The sequence below is a fragment of the Notechis scutatus genome, chromosome 15 (genome assembly GCF_049901735.1).
Source record: "Notechis scutatus isolate UNSWTSFEM ecotype Mainland chromosome 15, rNotScu1.2, whole genome shotgun sequence".
Classification (NCBI taxonomy): Eukaryota; Metazoa; Chordata; class Lepidosauria; order Squamata; family Elapidae; genus Notechis; species Notechis scutatus.
This window is the reverse complement of record NC_142023.1, coordinates 3,304,230-3,321,793: the sequence shown is the minus strand read 5'-3', so window position 1 is coordinate 3,321,793 and position 17,564 is coordinate 3,304,230. Positions and strand designations below refer to the sequence as shown.

The window sequence follows — 17,564 nt, the reverse complement described above, 5'->3', positions numbered from 1 at the left end:
ACTTTTGTTTGCCTGCAAACCTTCCCTCTTCCCTCCAAAACCGGAGAATGCATGGGAAAGGCATACTTTGATTGCCGGTCTGTATTTACAGAGATGTGGATGAAACGATAAGCTGGATTAAGGAGAAAGAGCAGCTGATGGCTTCGGATGATTTCGGACGAGACCTTGCGAGCGTGCAGGCTTTGTTGCGTAAACATGAGGGCTTGGAGAGAGATCTGGCCGCTTTGGAAGACAAGGTGGGTGCCACTGGGTGTTCCGAGCAAGGCTTCCGAGACCGTAATTAAGCACACGCTCAGTTAAAACAATCCCTGTTTTATTTCAATGCTGGGAATTATGTTCATTCCCAGCCCGTAATGAGTCCCAAACAGTCCCTCGAGATAAGCACCCACCTTTCTCCCCTTTGAATGGCTGCCAATAACTAAAGTGCCAAATTAACTGTAAAAATCCAGCCGAAGAACAAAGTCCACACAGAGCTTCAACTATTAATCTGAACAGAGTGAATGACTTTGCTTCCTGCAAAGGTTTCTTCACCTTTGCCTGTCCTTTATACCTTATGGGAGGGGCAATCACCTCCAAGCCTTACTCCCGAGTCGCCCCTTTTGTCTCAGCTGCTCTCGTCTTCTAGCAGCTCTGCGCATACGCACACTGGGAACAGGCTCCCCTTGTTCCTCTGCCTCGCTGCTGCCAGACTCCGGAGGCTCCAAGGTCAGCATCCCACTCCCAGATGGCCCTGGCCCCATCCCTGCATCGGACGCAGGACCCTCGTCCGAGTCCTCCCCAGACTCCCAGACTGGTCCCCGTTCTTCCCCATCGTCCGATTCTGCTGCCGGCTGCCAGCGAGCCACAACATTGGGAATGGGTTTGTGAGGGGTTGATCCTTTTGTCAGGTCTTGGTTTTGTTTTCAATCACCCAAAAGAATCCCACAGAAGAACCTCAAGGATTTGTGTCCATGTTGAACAAAGAGCTCTTTGAATCAATTAAATCAACTCCTGCTCATTCCCTTCTTTGCAGTTGTCAAAACACAGTTTAGTTTCATTCGGTGACAAAAGATTTGTTGTTGTTGAGCAAAATCCCCCCAAAATCTGTTACGTGCTAATCATGTTTGCTCAGTTACAGCCGTAACCTTAATTTATTTCCAGTATATTCCTAAAGAATAGTGTGGTTGTGGTGGCCTAGAGGTGCAGCTGTCGCCTCACAATCAGGAGACTGTGAGTTCGATCCTAGGTAGAGGCCGATAGTCCTCTCTGGGCACAATGAGAATTTATCTGCTGGAAAAAAAACCCTCCGCATTGGTGACAGGAAGGGCATCCGGCCAGTAAGCACTCAGCTCCATTGAGTTGCCCAGAACTCTAACCCGCAAGGGATTATGGGGGTCATTAAAAAGTGATGATGATATTTGTCAATAATACGTGGGCATTTTTAAGAGTTTGACGCAGTGTTCTTAACGTTCTTGTTAACCACTTTAATTGTTGCTTCCTTTTTTTCCCACGGCTTCTATTGCTCTGGGGGTTAATCTACGTTTCTCCGCCGTGTTTAGGTGAAGGCTCTGGGTGCAGAGGCTGACCGGCTGCAGGAGTCTCACCCTCTCAGCGCTTCTCAGATCCACGTGAAGCGAGAGGAGCTGATTGCAAACTGGGAGCAGATTCGCACCCGGGCTGCTGAGAGGCACGCACGCCTGAACGACTCGTACAGGTAAGATGCTATCGTGCTCGTAGCCCCCAAGCAACAAAACGTGGCAAAAGAAACGAAGATGGGAGAGAGAGGGAGAAAGTTTTCGGTTGTGGCAGAGTTCAGGCAGGCAGGCAACACAGAACCTTGAACCTTTTGGGGTCTCCTGTGCCAAAAATTGCGCGCGCGCTTACGTGCGCACGCTCACATGCCAGCACCCAGAAGGCAAGGTGTGCACACACACCACTCCCCCTGTGCATGTGCGTGCAATCCCCCCCCCCCAAGCCGCCCCCTTACCTGCCCTGTGCCTTCCAGCCTATTTGAGGCCTTTTTCGGCTTCCCAGAGCCCCTGCAGGCTGAAAAATAGGCCCGTTTTGTTACTTCCGTTATTTCTGGAAATACAGGAATTGACGAAACGGGCCTATTTTTCGGCCTGCAGAGGCTGTAGAAGCTGTCCTCAAGCCTCTGGGCGGCCGAAAAAGGCCTCCAACAAGCCGAAGAATGAGCTGTGAGGCACGCGCATGTGCCGTGAAGTAAGTTTGCCTGCAGCTCACGTGCTGGCACAAAATGGCTCTGAGCACCCCCTGTGGCAAGCGTTGCCATAGGTTCACTATCATGGACCTGGGGTGACAGGATGGAGAAGCTTGGATTCATGTACAAGTGCTCTTTTTTCTTCTTCTTCTTCTTCTGCCTTTTCTCGTCACCCGAAGACTGCAGCGATTCCTGGCCGATTTTCGAGATTTAACGAGCTGGGTGACGGAGATGAAAGCTCTAATTAATGCTGACGAGCTTGCCAACGATGTAGCGGGAGCGGAGGCCCTGCTGGATAGACACCAGGAGCATAAGGTAAGTGTGTGCCACTATGGAATCTGTCCCCTCCCTGGGACAGAAGCTTGGTAAGCAGGTTGAACTGCCGGTCGTCTTTGGCCAGCCTGATCGAGAGCAATGGCTTCCCAGGAATCCGTCCAACTGGCATGTCAGCTCATCTTCCCCTTAAAACCAGAACCTTGAGTAGCTACAAACAAGGGGGGTCAAGCGTCCAGCTGCTGCATTTTGAACGGAGTTTGTGGATGGGCCCACCAGGTCCTTCCTTGGTCCTTTCAGATACATTTTGGCCTCCAGAACCCTGCCCGGTGGTTACCGGATGCTCCTCTGCGCATTTTGTGGGTGTTGTTGTGTTTCTAACCGTGTGGCTCAAACTGATTTGAGAATGTGAACCGTGTTCCGACTGTTATTTGGCCGCAGGGAGAAATTGATGCTCACGAAGATAGCTTTAAATCTGCGGACGACTCCGGCCAGACCTTGCTAGCTGCCGGACATTATGCATCTGATGAAGTGAAGGAGAAGGTAAGCGACTTTACCGCCAGCGAGAAAGTGAAGGAGAGAAAGCGAGCGGGGGTATTTAGAGCCTGTGGGGTCCACGTTATTTCTTCCTCTCCTCTTAGGAAAGTTATTTTGACCAGCTCCTCCCCCCTCCTTAAATTGGCTTGATCTATATTATATCAGGGTTCCAAGTAATCGTTTCCCTGTCAAGCAGAACTCCAAGGCAGGCACATTCCTCAAAGAATAGCTCTCTTGGAAATATCATATTGGCACAGATCTGATGCAAACCGCCTCTGAAGATTCCCGCGGTTTCCACTTAGTTAAAAAGATAAAGTTTTCCCACAATCCCAAACAATCAGTCACATCACATGGTCCAATCAAGACGCTGTCTGGTTGTCTGGTGACCTCACTTCTCCTTCCACAGTCCAGGTGTGAGAATGTCCTTGGTTCTCAAGAGAAAGTATTTTGTTTTGGCTACCCAAGCCCCTCTTATCTCTAATCCCTCCTCCCTTTCCCTCAGCTCCAGTGTGGCAACACTGAAGCTCCAATATGGCTCCGCTCAAGTCATCTTCAGGGTTAACATATTAAGTATCTTAACTGCCACTCTGATAAGGAAACCAGGAATAGGCAAATAGGTTTTTCCAGATCAACCCTCTTCTTAAGAACGTGTGGACTGTTTGAGGTGGCTGCCTCTGACCTCCAGATGGTTTCTTCTTTTACTCTCAGCTGACCATCCTCTCCGAGGAAAGAACAGCTCTGCTGGAACTCTGGGAGCTTCGCCGGCAGCAGTACGAGCAATGCATGGACCTCCAGCTTTTCTACCGGGACACCGAGCAGGTGGACAATTGGATGAGCAAACAAGAGGTGAGCGGACGGATCTACCAACTTCGGCTTGGCGCCTTGCAGGCATCCTGCCCTCGAAGGCTGGGAGGGGGAACAAATGGACAAGCAACTGAATGTATACGTGATGGGAAATTGGATTGGGGGGGGATGACAGCTTGGCGAGCAGGAGAGCTCGGAACCAGTTTGGACCGTGCACCCTGAGAAAGAATGTGGGTTACCCTAAACCAGGGGTCCCCAACCCCCAGTCCGGGGAACGGCACTGGTTCGCGGCATGCCAGGACCTGGGCCATGCAAACAAACAAGCAAAGCCCCCTTTGTGGGATGCAGGCAGCATGTGAAACCTTGTCTCCTCTGATCCGTGGAAAAACCTCTTTCCATGGAACCGGTCCTTAAGGCCCAAAAGGTTTGGGGGCCACTGCCTTGACCATGGCCAGATCTTGTGCGTCCTGGATATTCTGCCTTCTACCCAAACGGCCCTTCTGTTGTCCATCTTCCCTGGTGGCCTATCTGCTTTGCTAAATCTGTCCCTTTCTGTTTTCGTGTTGTCTTTCTTTTACAAGGCCTTCTTGCTCAATGAAGACCTTGGGGACTCTCTGGACAGCGTGGAGGCCCTGCTGAAGAAGCATGAAGATTTTGAGAAGTCACTTAGTGCCCAAGAAGAGAAAATCACCGTAAGCCGTTTTTTGTTTTGTTTATTTCCCCGGAGTGATAAGCAACAAATGGTCCTCATACCACTTGATTTTTAAAAAAAATACTTTTAAAAAATAAAATACTTAGCAATAGAGTTTTGTTTTTCCCGTTTGCTATAGTTATAGCCACATATTTGAGAACTTAATCCAAGTTAAATTCCCTGGAGTGGAAGATGGCACCATCAAAGTTACTGTTTTAAGCCTTCACTAATTGAGCTAAGCTATCCCTGGTTACATGGCCCAGATTTTCATGTTTTAGCCCCATTACAAGATACCCTCTATAATTGGAATTGGTTCCAGGTCATTAAACCAATTAAATTATTCATCAGAACTTGCTATTTGACCATTCTGAAAGATAATCTTGGCTGTTTTTTCAAACAGGACACGCTTGATTAGGTATTAAGGCGGGGACTTAATAACCCACCTTGGTTTTGTACCCCTCAAGGCAGCATAGATAAGACTCCCTTTTTTATTTTCCCCAACACAACCCTGTGAGGTGGGTTGGGCTGAAAAAAAATACCTTTGGCCCAAGGTCACTTGTCTGGCTCCCGTGTCTAAGGAAGAGAGATGTATACCAGCTGAGATTAAAATTTGGGGAAAAGTTATCAGATAGCTGTGCGTTGTTTTCTTCAGACTGAAGGATAAATCCTGCATTTATTTTAATTGTTTTGGTCCATGATGTAGGATATGATTATAATCCCGCTTCATATTATTCCTTTGGTGGTGACTAACAATTCCACCTGCCTCCACCCACTCTCCCTGTGTCCATGCTGGGAGTTACATTTCACAAACTCTTGATGCTGATGAGAGGTTTATTTATTTCTGCAGAGTTTTGAATAATGAATCATTCAAAAGGGTTATAATCAATATCCCGTTTCCTGAATAAACGAATAGCGTTTTGTTTACAGGCTCTGGATGAATTTGCAACCAAACTGATTCAGAATAACCATTACGCCAAGGAAGACGTGGCTACCCGCAGAGACGCTGTAAGTTTCAAATGCAACTTCATTTCTTGCATATTTCCTAGTGGGGCTTCTTTTGTTTGTATCTTTTTTGGGATGCGGGGAAAGGGAAGAGAAATTATCGGAAGGTTGCAATTGAAAGAAAAACAGATGGAATCCAAAACTGTTGCTGTCAATTGAAGCTTGTCTGTTCCTATCTTCCGCCAGCTGCTGAGCCGTCGGAACACCTTGCACGAACGGGCCATGCTGCGTCGAACACAGCTGGCCGACTCCTTCCACCTGCAACAGTTTTTCAGAGACTCGGACGAGCTGAAAAGCTGGGTCAATGAAAAGATGAAAACCGCAACGGATGAGGCTTACAAGGTGTGGCTGCCATGTGATATATATTGTTGGGTGTGTGTGTATAAGAGAGAGGAGAGAGAAAGAGAACAAGAGAAAGAAAAGGAGAGAGAGAAAGAGGGGGGGAAGAAAGGAAGAGAAAGAATTAGAGATTCTGTTTATATATAGCACCACAGAGCAAACGAAAGAGTACAGTCACCATGTGCTTTACTGCTCAGCTATTTTAAACTGTAACATGAAACGGGAAACTACTTAAAACAAAAGAGCATAGAGTATATACCATAGATCCAAGCTTGTAAACACTGCCATCTACTGGCTGAATACTACTGTAGTTGTTGCATAAAATAAATTCCAACAATGAATTGCAACAAAAAGAAAGGATGTTCTAGTCCAGGGTTGGTTTCTTTTATTCTCTTGAATACACCCTACATCATCTGTCCCAAAGTCCTTTTCTACAATTGGCCAAACTATGCCTCTTTCCCCAGCGTTCATACAGCCAGTCTCTTCTCCCTTTACAAAAACAATACAGATAGTCCTCAACTTACAACACTTTGCTTAGTGACCATTCAAAGTTATAAGGGCACTGAAAAAAGTGACTTATGTCTGTTTTGCACACTTGCGACTGTTGCAGCCTCCCCTCGGTCACGTAATTCAGATCCTTGGCATCTGATTCATATTTATGACGGTTACAGTGTCCCGGGGTCACATGATCCCCTTTTGTGACCTCCTGAGAAGGGAAGCCAGATCCGCTTAACAACCGTGTCACACACTAACAACTACAGTGATTCACTTCACAATTGTGACAGGAGAGGTTATAAAATGGGGCAAAACTCACTTAAACGTTTCACTTAGCAACAGAAACGTTGGGCTCAATTGTGGCCATAGGTTGAGGATGGCCTGCAGTATCAAGAGATGCTTCTTCTAATAGTTTCCAACAATTCTGGAGCCAATTCCTCCTAAATCAGGAACGCCACTTTGCTGTCCTTTTTACTGTTATAACCCCGTCTCCCATGACCCTTAGCACCCAAGGTTGACCTTAACTCAACTGCCGTTGTATCTGGTCTCCGTTTCGTAGGACCCATCCAACCTACAAGGGAAGGTCCAGAAGCACCAGGCGTTCGAAGCCGAGCTCTCGGCCAATCAGAGCCGCATCGATGCCCTCGAGAAAGCCGGCCAGAACCTGATGGACGTCAAGCATTACGCCTCGGACGAAGTGGCCATTCGCATGAACGAAGTCATCAGCTTGTGGAAGAAGCTGCTGGAAGCTACTGAGCTGAAAGGTACCAAGGTGGAGAGAGAGGAAGGGATGGAGGGAGGGAGGGAGGGAGGAAGGAAGGACAGGAAGAACGATGGGGTCTCAAAACTTCCCTTCTCCATTCCAGGGATCAAGCTGTGCGAAGCCAATCAGCAGCAGCAATTCAACCGCAATGTGGAAGACATTGAGCTGTGGCTGTACGAAGTGGAAGGCCACCTGGCTTCTGACGACTACGGCAAAGACCTCACCAATGTTCAGAATCTACAGAAGAAACACGCCCTGCTGGAGGCAGATGTAGCTGCCCACCAGGTAGAGCCCCTTCTCTTCCCCCACCTGCCCGGCCCTCCCCTCGAGGTAGACCAGGCGTGATTGGAGGGCTGCAGAATTAGAATTAGAATCCTTCATTGGCCAAGTGGGATAGACACACAAGGAATTTGTCTCCGGCGCATAAGCTGCAGAGCTAGAACTAGAATTATTACAATTGCAATTAGAATTCTTTATCGACCAGGTTTGATAGTCACACAAGGAATTTGTCTCCACTGCATAAACTGCAGAATTAGATTAAAATTATAATTCTTTATTGGCCTAGTTTGATAGACCACAAGGAATTTGTCTCTAGCGCCTAAGCTGCAGAATTAGATTTAGAATTACAATTACAGTTACAATTTTTTTATCAACCAGGTTTGATAGACACACACCAGAATTTGTCTCTGCTGCATAAACTGCAGAATTAGAATTAGAATTATTAGAATTACAATTGCAATTAGAATTCTTTATCGACCAGGTTTGATAGACACACAAGGAATTCGTCTCTGCTGCATAAGCTGCAGAATTAGAAATAGAATTCTTTATTGGCCAAGTGTGATAGACACACAAGGAATAAGCTGCAGAATTAGATTTAGAATTAGAAATTACAGTTACCATTCTTTATCAGCCAGCTGTGATAGACACACAAGGAATTTGTCTCTGGTGCATAAGCTCTCAGTGTACATACATGCAACAAGTGATAAATCATGATCATAATCATAAAATACAATAACCATAAATTATGTGATAGATAGGATACTTAAATAAAACAACATAAATCATGCTTGGGATACTAAACAAAGGCAATTAACATAAACCATGAGATACATGCATAAGTCATACGAACTTGTTCAGAGTAGAGAGAGGTGGTTCTTGCTGCTGATCTTGTTCTTGTTTTAGGACCGCATCGATGGCATCACCATCCAGGCACGCCAGTTTCAAGAGGCCGGGCACTTTGACGCGGACAACATCAAGAAGAAGCAGGAAGCTCTGGTGGCCCGCTACGAAGCCCTGAAGGAGCCGATGGTGGCCCGCAAGCAGAAACTGGCGGACTCCCTCCGCCTCCAGCAGCTCTTCCGCGATGTCGAAGACGAAGAAACATGGATCAGAGAGAAGGAGCCGATCGCAGCGTCGACCAACCGAGGTTAGCGCAGGGTCGGTCCTCTTGGAGAGAGTGCGAGATGTGCAACGTGTCCACCACTCATTGATAACAATTGCTGGTTTTGAGCAGCTGATCGATAATGCCACATAAAGGGAATGTCATGCCTCTGTCAGAATCTGATTCAGAGGGGGAGGCCAAGCAGCTGACAGGGAGTGGGAGTGTGGCTCCATTGGCTGTGGAGGAAACTGGGGAAGGGCAAAGGCTGGCTGGGCAGAGGTAGAGGTAGAGCAAGGGAGAGGGAATTCAGAGGAAGACCCAGGCCCACCCCCTCTTTCTCCAAGGGCACGCAGGGAGGGATGGAGAAGAGAGCAATGTGGGTTGCGTGGCTTAAGGGGGAGGAAAGGGCCCTGATTCCCTTCATTAGCTGCAGCTGGGAACACAGTGTTTAAAAGGGGAAGCTGAGCACAGCCAACTGTTGAGAGCAAATCATGAATTATCTGGTGTCGTAGAGGCGTCTTCCCAACTGTGTGTGTTTTGCTGGCCTTTCAAGTCTGCAATTCCTTCTCCTGCCCCGTCAAGTTAATTATTTCAGTGTGGATTTTTAGTTAGTTTGTATATACTTTGTTTTCGGACTGAATTTCCTCCACTTAAAGGCTGTCCTTGGGAGAGTTTTTTTCTCCAGCCGAAGGTAACCTGGACATTGGGGGCAAAGTTGGAGGTACTAAAGGGACTCTTCTTACTTATGTGACTGTGTTGCCTTTGTGCCACACCCCTTTGGGTCATCACAGGGAAATACAGGTCATCTTCGATTTACAGCAGCCCATTGAGTGACTGTTTGAAGTTACGATGGCACTGAAAAAAGTGACTTCGAACCACTTTTCACACTTAACGACCATGGCAGCCATCCCAATGGGTCACGTGATTTATATTTTGGATGTTGACATCTGATTCATATTTACGATGGTTGCAACGTCCCAGGGTCATATAATCGTCTTTTACGATATTCTGACAAGCGAAGTCAATGGGGAAGCCAGGTTCACCTAACAATTGGGTACCTGATTTAACAACTGCTTCGATTCACTTGTCAAACATGGCAAAATGGGGGAAAACTCACTGAACCAACGGCAAAATAAATTCTGCGCTCAATTGTGGTCATACTTCGTGGACTATCTGTATTTACAACCTAACAGTGGCTTATGACAGCCCTTAACGTTTCTTTTATTTAGGGATTGTAATCATTTTTATGGGAGTATCTGCTGATCACGTCCTTCCCTTCTCATTGCAGGCAAAGACCTCATTGGGGTCCAGAACCTGCTAAAAAAGCACCAAGCTTTGCAAGCGGAAATTGCTGGCCATGAGCCCCGCATTAAAGCCGTCACCCAGAAAGGAAATTCCATGATCGACGAAGGTGCGTCCTCTTCCTCTTCGTATTTCTTATTTATTTTATTTACTCGTCGAAAACAAAACTTACAAATTTGAACAAGCAAAATTAAAACATTAAAATGGGACAGGGATGACAAGCATGTTAGTGCACCAACACTCCCCTTTTAGGGGACCTCTTAAAGATGAGGTGAGGTCCACAAAAATTAAGGTAGATTTAAAAACTGAAAAGTTAGTCGCTGAGACAACTAAATCGGGTAAAGATATTCCAGGCTCTGAAAACTCTTGTTACAAAGATCTTTTTTTTTTACAAATCGAGTATAAAGCAGTTTAAATGTAAAGCTGTTGTTTGCACGCATTACATTACGATGTCTCTTAGTGAAAGAAACTTCCTTTCCATTATTTCTATGGAGATCCTCAGTCATCCAGGACATCGTTGTCCCAAAATTGCTTTTTTTTTTCCAAGAGGCAACTGGACTTTCTGGTTTTCCTCTGAAGACGTTTCGCTTCTCATCCAAGCAGCTTCTTCAGCTCTTGACTGGATGCTGGTGGGGGGAATGGAAGGGTTTTATACTCCTTGCAGATAGCTGGTCATTTGCATCCTTTTTAGAGAGTCATTGAGGCCACTTGGAGAGGTTTTATCTGTGTCCTCGGGGCCACCTGAGTCCTTGAGAAGTTGGAGCTGTGCCTTCTGCAGGACCTTTGTCCCTTCACTGTTGAACAAAGATGCAGGCAGCTGGGGATGAGCCTGTGTTGTCTGCATCTCAAGCTGAAGCGCCAATGCTTCTTGTAGTGGACAGTTTTTTCTGGAAATCCGTCCATTTCCATTCCACTCACCCCTGCTTTCTCCAGGGAAGCGTCAGAGAATCAGCCTCCCTCCCTCCCTCCTCCTCCTGGTTCATTTTCTCAGCAAGGAGCCTCCCTCGTGGAGGAAACTCCAATCGACGCCAGGCTCCGGTGGGCAAGAGCCGTATTGCCTCCCCACCTCCAAATCTTCACCGGAACAACGTGCTTCTTTGTTGCTTTAGGGCATTTCGCCGCGGAAGACGTGAAAGCCAAGCTGAACGACCTCAACCAGAAGTGGGAAACCTTGAAAGGGAAGGCCTCTCAGCGCCGGCAAGATTTGGAAGACTCTCTGCAGGCGCAGCAGTACTTCGCCGACGCCAACGAGGCTGAGTCTTGGATGAGGGAGAAGGAGCCCATTGTGGGCAGCACGGACTACGGAAAGGACGAGGACTCCGCTGAGGTGCGTCCCTTTGTTCCTAGATCACCAACCGGGCACGGTGTGAAGCTCTTGCACGAGAACGTCCGACTTGGTCCGTAGGCCTCCCCAAGAGAGGTTCTACAGATGAGGGTTGTTTTTTTTCCTCTCCTCCTTTCAGGCTCTTCTCAAGAAACACGAAGCTCTGATGTCCGATCTCTCCGCCTACGGCAGTAGCATTCAAGCACTGAAGGAGCAGGCCCAGGCCTGTCGGGTAAGGAGAAGGGATGTGGATGTCTCGGGATCCAGTCTGGGACCTGAGGTTTTTGTCTTCCGGGTTTGTGCTGGAGCCCGTCTTCAGGGAATTTCTCTCCAGCAGAGTGTGTGCTTTGGGCTGTGGTGTGTGTGTGGTACAGTACAGTAGAATAGATATAGATACAGACATAGACATAGATATAGACATAGGATAAGAATGGAATGGAATGAAATAGAAATTAGAATAGAATAGAATAAAAATGTAAATGGAATGGAAAAAGAATAAGGAAAGAATGGAATGGAATAGGATAGAAATAGAACAGAATAGCAGAGTTAGAAGGGACCTTGGAGGTCTTCTAGTCCAGTCCTCTGCCTATGTAGGAAACCCTACACCACTTCAGACAATTGGTTATCCAACATCTTCTTAAAATCTTTCAGTGTTGGATCATTCACGACCTCTGGAGGCAAGTTGTTCCACTGGTTAATTGTTCTCACCGTCAGGAAATTCCTGCTTAGTTCTAAATTGCTTCTCCCCTTGGTTAGTTTCCACCCGTTGCTTCTTGTCCTACCCTTACATGGTGCCTGTTGCGTGTGACCTTTTAGGTGTCGGTGGCTGGCTATTAGGTCCTTGGCTGTTGTTTGCTTCTGCTGCCAAGCCTCCTCAGTACTTGATAAGCCGGTGGTAAATCAGCCCTCCTGTTGACTGACAAAGGGGCTGTTTCCCAAATGTTGATGCCCCTCACAGTCCAGCTCTGAAGTGTCCTGACCAGGAGAATAAGGATCCTGAAGTCCAAGGATCCACCCTTGGAATATTGAGTCCAAGGAACCCTTTCCCTTTTCCAGCAACAAGTGGCTCCTACCGATGACGAAACGGGCAAAGAGCTGGTCTTGGCCCTCTACGACTACCAGGAGAAGAGTCCCCGCGAGGTCACGATGAAGAAGGGGGACATTCTGACTCTCTTGAACAGCACCAACAAGGTGAGAAGAAACAGATCCTGTGAGATCCTGAACCAGCCGCAAAACCTTCAAGACCTTCCAGCTATGAGGGGGGTCTTTGGTGCTCTCTGAGCTTGCTGGCTTCCTTGCAGATGTTTCATGACCCAACTAGGGAACGTCATCAGTGCTGTAGTACTGTAGTAGGCTAGCCCTGATGAGGTTACCTAGTTAGGTAGCATGAAATGTCTGTAAGAAAGCAAGCAAGCTCAGAGAGCACCGAGGACCCCACAGTCCTCTGCCTTCATCCCTCCTCCTCTTCCTTCACACACCCCACTCCCTTCTAGCGCTGATGATGTTCCCTAGTTGGGTCATGAAACATCTGCAAGAAAACAAGCATGCTCAGAAAGGACCCCACAGTCTTCTCTTCCTCTGTCCACAAAGCCCACTCCCTTCTAGCACTGATGATGTTCCCTAGTTGGGTCATGAAATGTCTTCAAGAAAACCACCAAGCTCAGAGAGAACCAAGGACCCACAGACGACTTCCTCTTCCCTTTATCCTTCCTCCTCCTCCTCTGTCCACAAACACTCACTCCCTTGTAGCACTGATGATGTTCCCTAGTTGGGTCATGAAATGTCTGCAAGAAAACCACAAAGCTCAGAGAGAACCAAGGACCCACAGACGACTTCCTCTTCCCTTTATCCTTCCTCCTCCTCCTCTGTCCACAAACACTCACTCCCTTGTAGCACTGATGATATTCCATAGTTGGGTCATGAAACGTCTGCAAGAAATCCACCAAGCTCAGAGAGCCCCAAGCACCTCCCTCATTTCAACCCCGAGCTACAAACGGTCTCCTTTATTGGTTCCAGCTACGTTCTTATATTCCCCTTTCTACTCTTTTGCCTAAGTCCAGAACGCAACCGAGCCCGATTCCTTTTTATTTTCCTTTTATTTCCTTTTTATTTATTTATTTTTTCCTTCCCTCTGTAGGATTGGTGGAAAGTGGAAGTGAACGACCGCCAGGGTTTTGTGCCCGCCGCTTACGTGAAGAAGCTGGACCCGGCCCAGTCCACCTCCCGCGAGAACCTCTTAGACGAACAGGGCAGCATCGCTTTACGCCAAGAGCAGATCGACCACCAGTAAGACTCGACCTAACCTGATCAGAGATCAACCCCAGAGAAAGAGTTTAACCTGCTCCCTAGTTTCTATTGCCGCCTCTTGCTTCTTTCCCACAATCAGTTCCATTGAAAAAAAATCACCCGCATTCCTCTTTTAATTTTTTTTTTTAAATAATCTTTTCCTTCCTAACCTGAGTCTCAACTGCTTCTTGTCCTCATTAGCCTATTTTTTTATTTTTTAAACCATTCCTTGCCTTCTGTTGACTGAACGGGAATCAAACTGGTCTCTGTAATCACGCCCTGGTTTTCTTCACGCTGCCATGATGCGTGTATGTTTAGTTTAGTTTACTTTATTGTCATTGCACATCATACAACAAAATTAAATACCATCTTCCGTGTACTATACAGTGGAATTCAGCATAGTTATTGCCCTTGGATAGAAGCTGTTTTTCAGCCTATTTGTCCTTGTTTTTATTATTGTCCTGTACCGTCTGCCAGATGGCAATAGTTCAAAAAAAAAAAAGGGGGTGCCCCTTTGATGAGATGGATCTTTGAGAATGTTTTGAACTTTCTTAAGGCAGTGGGAGCTTTAAAGCTCTTCCAAAGAGGGGAGATGGCAACCAATGATCCTCTGGGCAATGACGTTCACCCTCTGGAGTGCTTTCCCATCTGCCCCTGTGCAATTGGCAAACCATACAGAGGTGCAATAAGTTAAGATATTCTCTATGGTGCAGCGGTAGAAGGTCACTAGCAGTTTTTCATTTAGTAGTTGTTCCCTGAGAAGCCTCAGGTAGTATAATCTCCGCTGGGCCCTTTTGATCAGGGCTGCAATGTGAGCACCCCCAGGTCAGGTCCTCTTTTAGGGTAACACCCAGAAACTTAAAACTGGCCACTTGCTCCCCTCGGTCTCCCTTGATAAGCAAGGGCTGGATGGCTGATCTGTTCCTTCTTATAGTCCACTATCAGCTCCTTGGTCTTATTGGTGTTGAGGACCAAGTTATTGTCTCCACACCACAAGAGCAACTGGTCCACCTCATCTCGGTAGGCAGACTCATCCCTCCTGGAGATGAGTCCTCTGTGTGTGTGTGTGTGTGTGTGTGTGTGTGTATCCCCCTCACCCTCACCCCGTTCTTCCCCCTTGAACTGTCCTCTTCCGTCATTTGCCGCAAGAGCCCTTCGTGCTTTTGTTGGACCGTGCCCTTCCCTCCCCTTCGTTTTTGTTAATCAGACTAATTTTGTGCATGCTTTTTTCTTTCTTTCTTTCTTCCTGCTATGCTCCCTCTTCTCTCTGTCTGTGCAGGACTTTCCTTACTAAGGAGATCGGCAGTGTATCTCTGCGTATGAAACAGGTGGAAGAACTGTGAGTAGGCCCTCACCGTCGTTAAAACTCACGCCGTGTCTCTCAAGTAGCCAACTCTTTTTTTCTTGTCTTTTGGTGCCTGCCTGGGCTAGCAGCCCTCTCTTAGCAGCGTTCGGCTGAACGGGCCTCTCTCGCATCCAAGGGCTCTTCAGGAAGGGTTTGAAAAAGAGAGCAGCCTCTCGTCTCTCGTAGACACTCGAGTGGCTCAAGAGCCTCTTTGGTGTAAAACAGAAAGAAATAAAACAATCCCATTCACGCCGGTTCTGTAAGATCTGGGCAAACGTCTCCGATGGGATGCTCTCCAGGTGTGCTCTAGGGCAGTGATGGCGAACCTTCCCAGCACCAAGTGCCCAAACTGGAAACGCACATACACGTGTGGGAAGAACGGCCTGTTTTTTCTGGCTGTTTTTCAGCCAGTTTTTCGGGCCGTTTTTGGCCTGAAAATATCCGGAAAAAAACCTGGGTTTTTTTGGGGCAGTTTTCAGGCTGTTTTTGGGGGCAAAAGGGGGCCGAGAAATAGCCCAAAAACAGGCCGTTTTCAGGCCGCTTTGGGGGCATTTTCAAGCTGTTTATTGGGCTGTTTTGTGGCTGTTTTCAATCTGTTTTTTTGGCCTGTTTTAGGCCATTTTTCAAGGCATTTTTCGGGCCATTTTCAGGCCATTTGTGGGGCATTTTCAAGCTGTTTTTTGGGCCGTTTTCAGGCCATTTTGTGACTGTTTTCAATTTTTCAAGGCATTTTTCAGGCTGTTTTTAGGCCATTTGGGGGCCATTTTCAAGCCATTTCTCAGGCCATTTTCTGACACTCCAGCACCCGTGAGGACCAGCTGGCCGGTGCGCATATGCGTGCCAAAAACCGGAAGAGCGGCTGGAGACAGTTCGTGTGCCCACAGGGCTCTGCGTGCCACCTCTGGCACGCCTGTCATAGGTTCGCCATCACAGCTTTATGGGATATAGGTAATCCTTGACTTACGGCCAAAATTTACCTTGCTGAGGGAGACAATTGTTAAAGTGAGTTTTTGCCTCATTTTACGACCGGTCTTGCCCACAGTTGTTAAGGGAATCTGGCTTCCCCTTGCCTTGCCAGAAGCTCGCGAAAGGGCATCACCTGACTCTGGGACACTATGACCGTCATAAATATGACCCGGTGGCCAAGCATCTGGATTTGGATAACGTGAGCATGGGGATATTTGCAACGGTCATAAGTCTGGAAAAAAAGAGTCCTAAGTCACTTTTCCCCCCCCCCCGTGCTGTTGTAAGTTCAGATGGTCACTAAACGAACTGTTGTAAATCAAGGATTACCTGTACCGTGTTTCCCTCGCTTCCCCCAGCCTGGTGCTCGCCAGGTGCGCTCCAGGGAATACAACCCTCCGAATTCCTTCCCACCCTCGCAATCCGTCACAACTGGAGCCCCATCTGGCTAGGGCCGCAGAGTCCCGAGGATGAGGCTATCCACGGAAGGAGTCTGGAGTTTCCGGGCTGTAACAACCAACCCTTTTCTCTCCGCTGCAGTCTGCTTGTTGTCGTTGTTGGCTCTGCTGTGATTGTTTGTAGAGGCGGAGCCCCAAACCTCTGGAGATGGGCTTGCTGTGACACTGCCACCTGCTCCGTTGCCCTCTGACCGGGCTCCCTTGTCTGCTTCCTCCCCGCTGCTCCGCAGGTACCACTCCCTCCTGGAGCTGGGAGAGAAACGCAAAGACATGCTGGAGAAAAGCTGCAAGAAATTCATGCTCTTCCGGGAGACCAATGAGCTGCAGCAGTGGATACACGAGAAGGAGGCCACCCTGGCCAACGAGGAAGTGGGGGCCGACCTCGAGCAGGTGGAGGTGCTGCAGAAGAAGTTTGATGACTTCCAGAAGGTGGGTGATGAACGGCTAAGGGGCACCCACAAGAACATGTTTCCACGAGAGGCACGAAACATATTCCTTCCCCTCATCTCAGGGGCAGAAACAAGATTGTCAAAACGGGGACCTTCTAAAGCTTGGGCGTGAATTCTCTTGCTGAATTCTCACCCATCGAGTATTTTTTTTACTCCACGCAGGATCTGAAAGCAAATGAGTCCCGTCTGAAGGACATCAACAAGGTGGCCAAGGACTTGGAGTCGGAAGGCCTCATGGCTGAAGAAGTACAAGCAGTGCAACAGCAGGTGTGTTCGGGTTGCTTGGAGTCTCCTGCCCAGTATTGGCAGGCAGTTTTAACTTAGATTCTCCAACCAGGTGCCTCTCAGGTGGGACGAACTCAACTCTCACCCTTCTTCTCGCCTAAGCCCAGGGGTGAGATGCAACTGGTTCTGCCTGACTCTGTAGAACCGGTAGCTCTGAAGACGTATTTCAGCAATAGAGTGGTCAATGTCTGGAATACTCTACCCGACTCTGTAGTTTCTTCCCCAAACCCCAAAAACTTTAACCTTAGACTGTCTACTATTGACCTCACCCCTTTCCTAAGAGGTCTGTAGGGGGCGTGCATAAGCGCACCAACGTGCCTACCGTCCCTGTCCTATTGTTTCTCTTATTCTTTTATTTTTCTTATATGTACCCATTTCATGTATTCACAACTATATATACACTTATACTTATTATCTTGTAAACAATTGGCAAATCAAATAAATAAATAAATAAAAAGAAGAAGAAGAAGAAGAAAAAGAAGAAGAAGAAGAAGAAGAAGAAGAAGAAGAAGAAGAAGAAGAAGAAGAAGAAGAAGAAGGGAGAAGGAAGAGAGAAGGAAGAAGAAGAAGAAGAAGAAGAAGAAGAAGAAGAAGAAGAAGAAGAAGAAGAAGAAGAAGAAGAGGAGGAGGAGGAGGAGGAGGAGGAGGAGAAGAAGAAGAAAAGGAG

The 17,564-nt window shown here is 47.5% G+C and overlaps 1 protein-coding gene across 11 annotated transcripts in view; it reads left to right on the top strand.

Annotated features, from left to right (window-relative positions):
• SPTAN1 (spectrin alpha, non-erythrocytic 1) overlaps positions 1–17,564 on the top strand; it is a 75,467-nt gene that overhangs the window by 17,385 nt on the left and 40,518 nt on the right. For 6 of the 11 annotated variants that reach the window (XM_087944046.1, XM_087944041.1, XM_087944039.1 and 3 more), the window contains 19 exons: positions 92–236; positions 1,539–1,693; positions 2,380–2,515; positions 2,915–3,016; positions 3,719–3,856; positions 4,396–4,506; positions 5,433–5,510; positions 5,694–5,849; positions 6,901–7,105; positions 7,208–7,389; positions 8,287–8,530; positions 9,774–9,896; positions 10,897–11,114; positions 11,251–11,343; positions 12,168–12,302; positions 13,249–13,397; positions 14,677–14,736; positions 16,394–16,592; positions 16,775–16,879. In XM_087944046.1, the coding sequence (XP_087800172.1) occupies positions 92–236; positions 1,539–1,693; positions 2,380–2,515; positions 2,915–3,016; positions 3,719–3,856; positions 4,396–4,506; positions 5,433–5,510; positions 5,694–5,849; positions 6,901–7,105; positions 7,208–7,389; positions 8,287–8,530; positions 9,774–9,896; positions 10,897–11,114; positions 11,251–11,343; positions 12,168–12,302; positions 13,249–13,397; positions 14,677–14,736; positions 16,394–16,592; positions 16,775–16,879 (2,734 nt within the window). The remainder of the gene's footprint in view (positions 1–91; positions 237–1,538; positions 1,694–2,379; positions 2,516–2,914; positions 3,017–3,718; positions 3,857–4,395; positions 4,507–5,432; positions 5,511–5,693; positions 5,850–6,900; positions 7,106–7,207; positions 7,390–8,286; positions 8,531–9,773; positions 9,897–10,896; positions 11,115–11,250; positions 11,344–12,167; positions 12,303–13,248; positions 13,398–14,676; positions 14,737–16,393; positions 16,593–16,774; positions 16,880–17,564) is intronic. The other 5 variants (XM_087944049.1, XM_087944048.1, XM_087944044.1 and 2 more) reach the window with 1 other exon arrangement.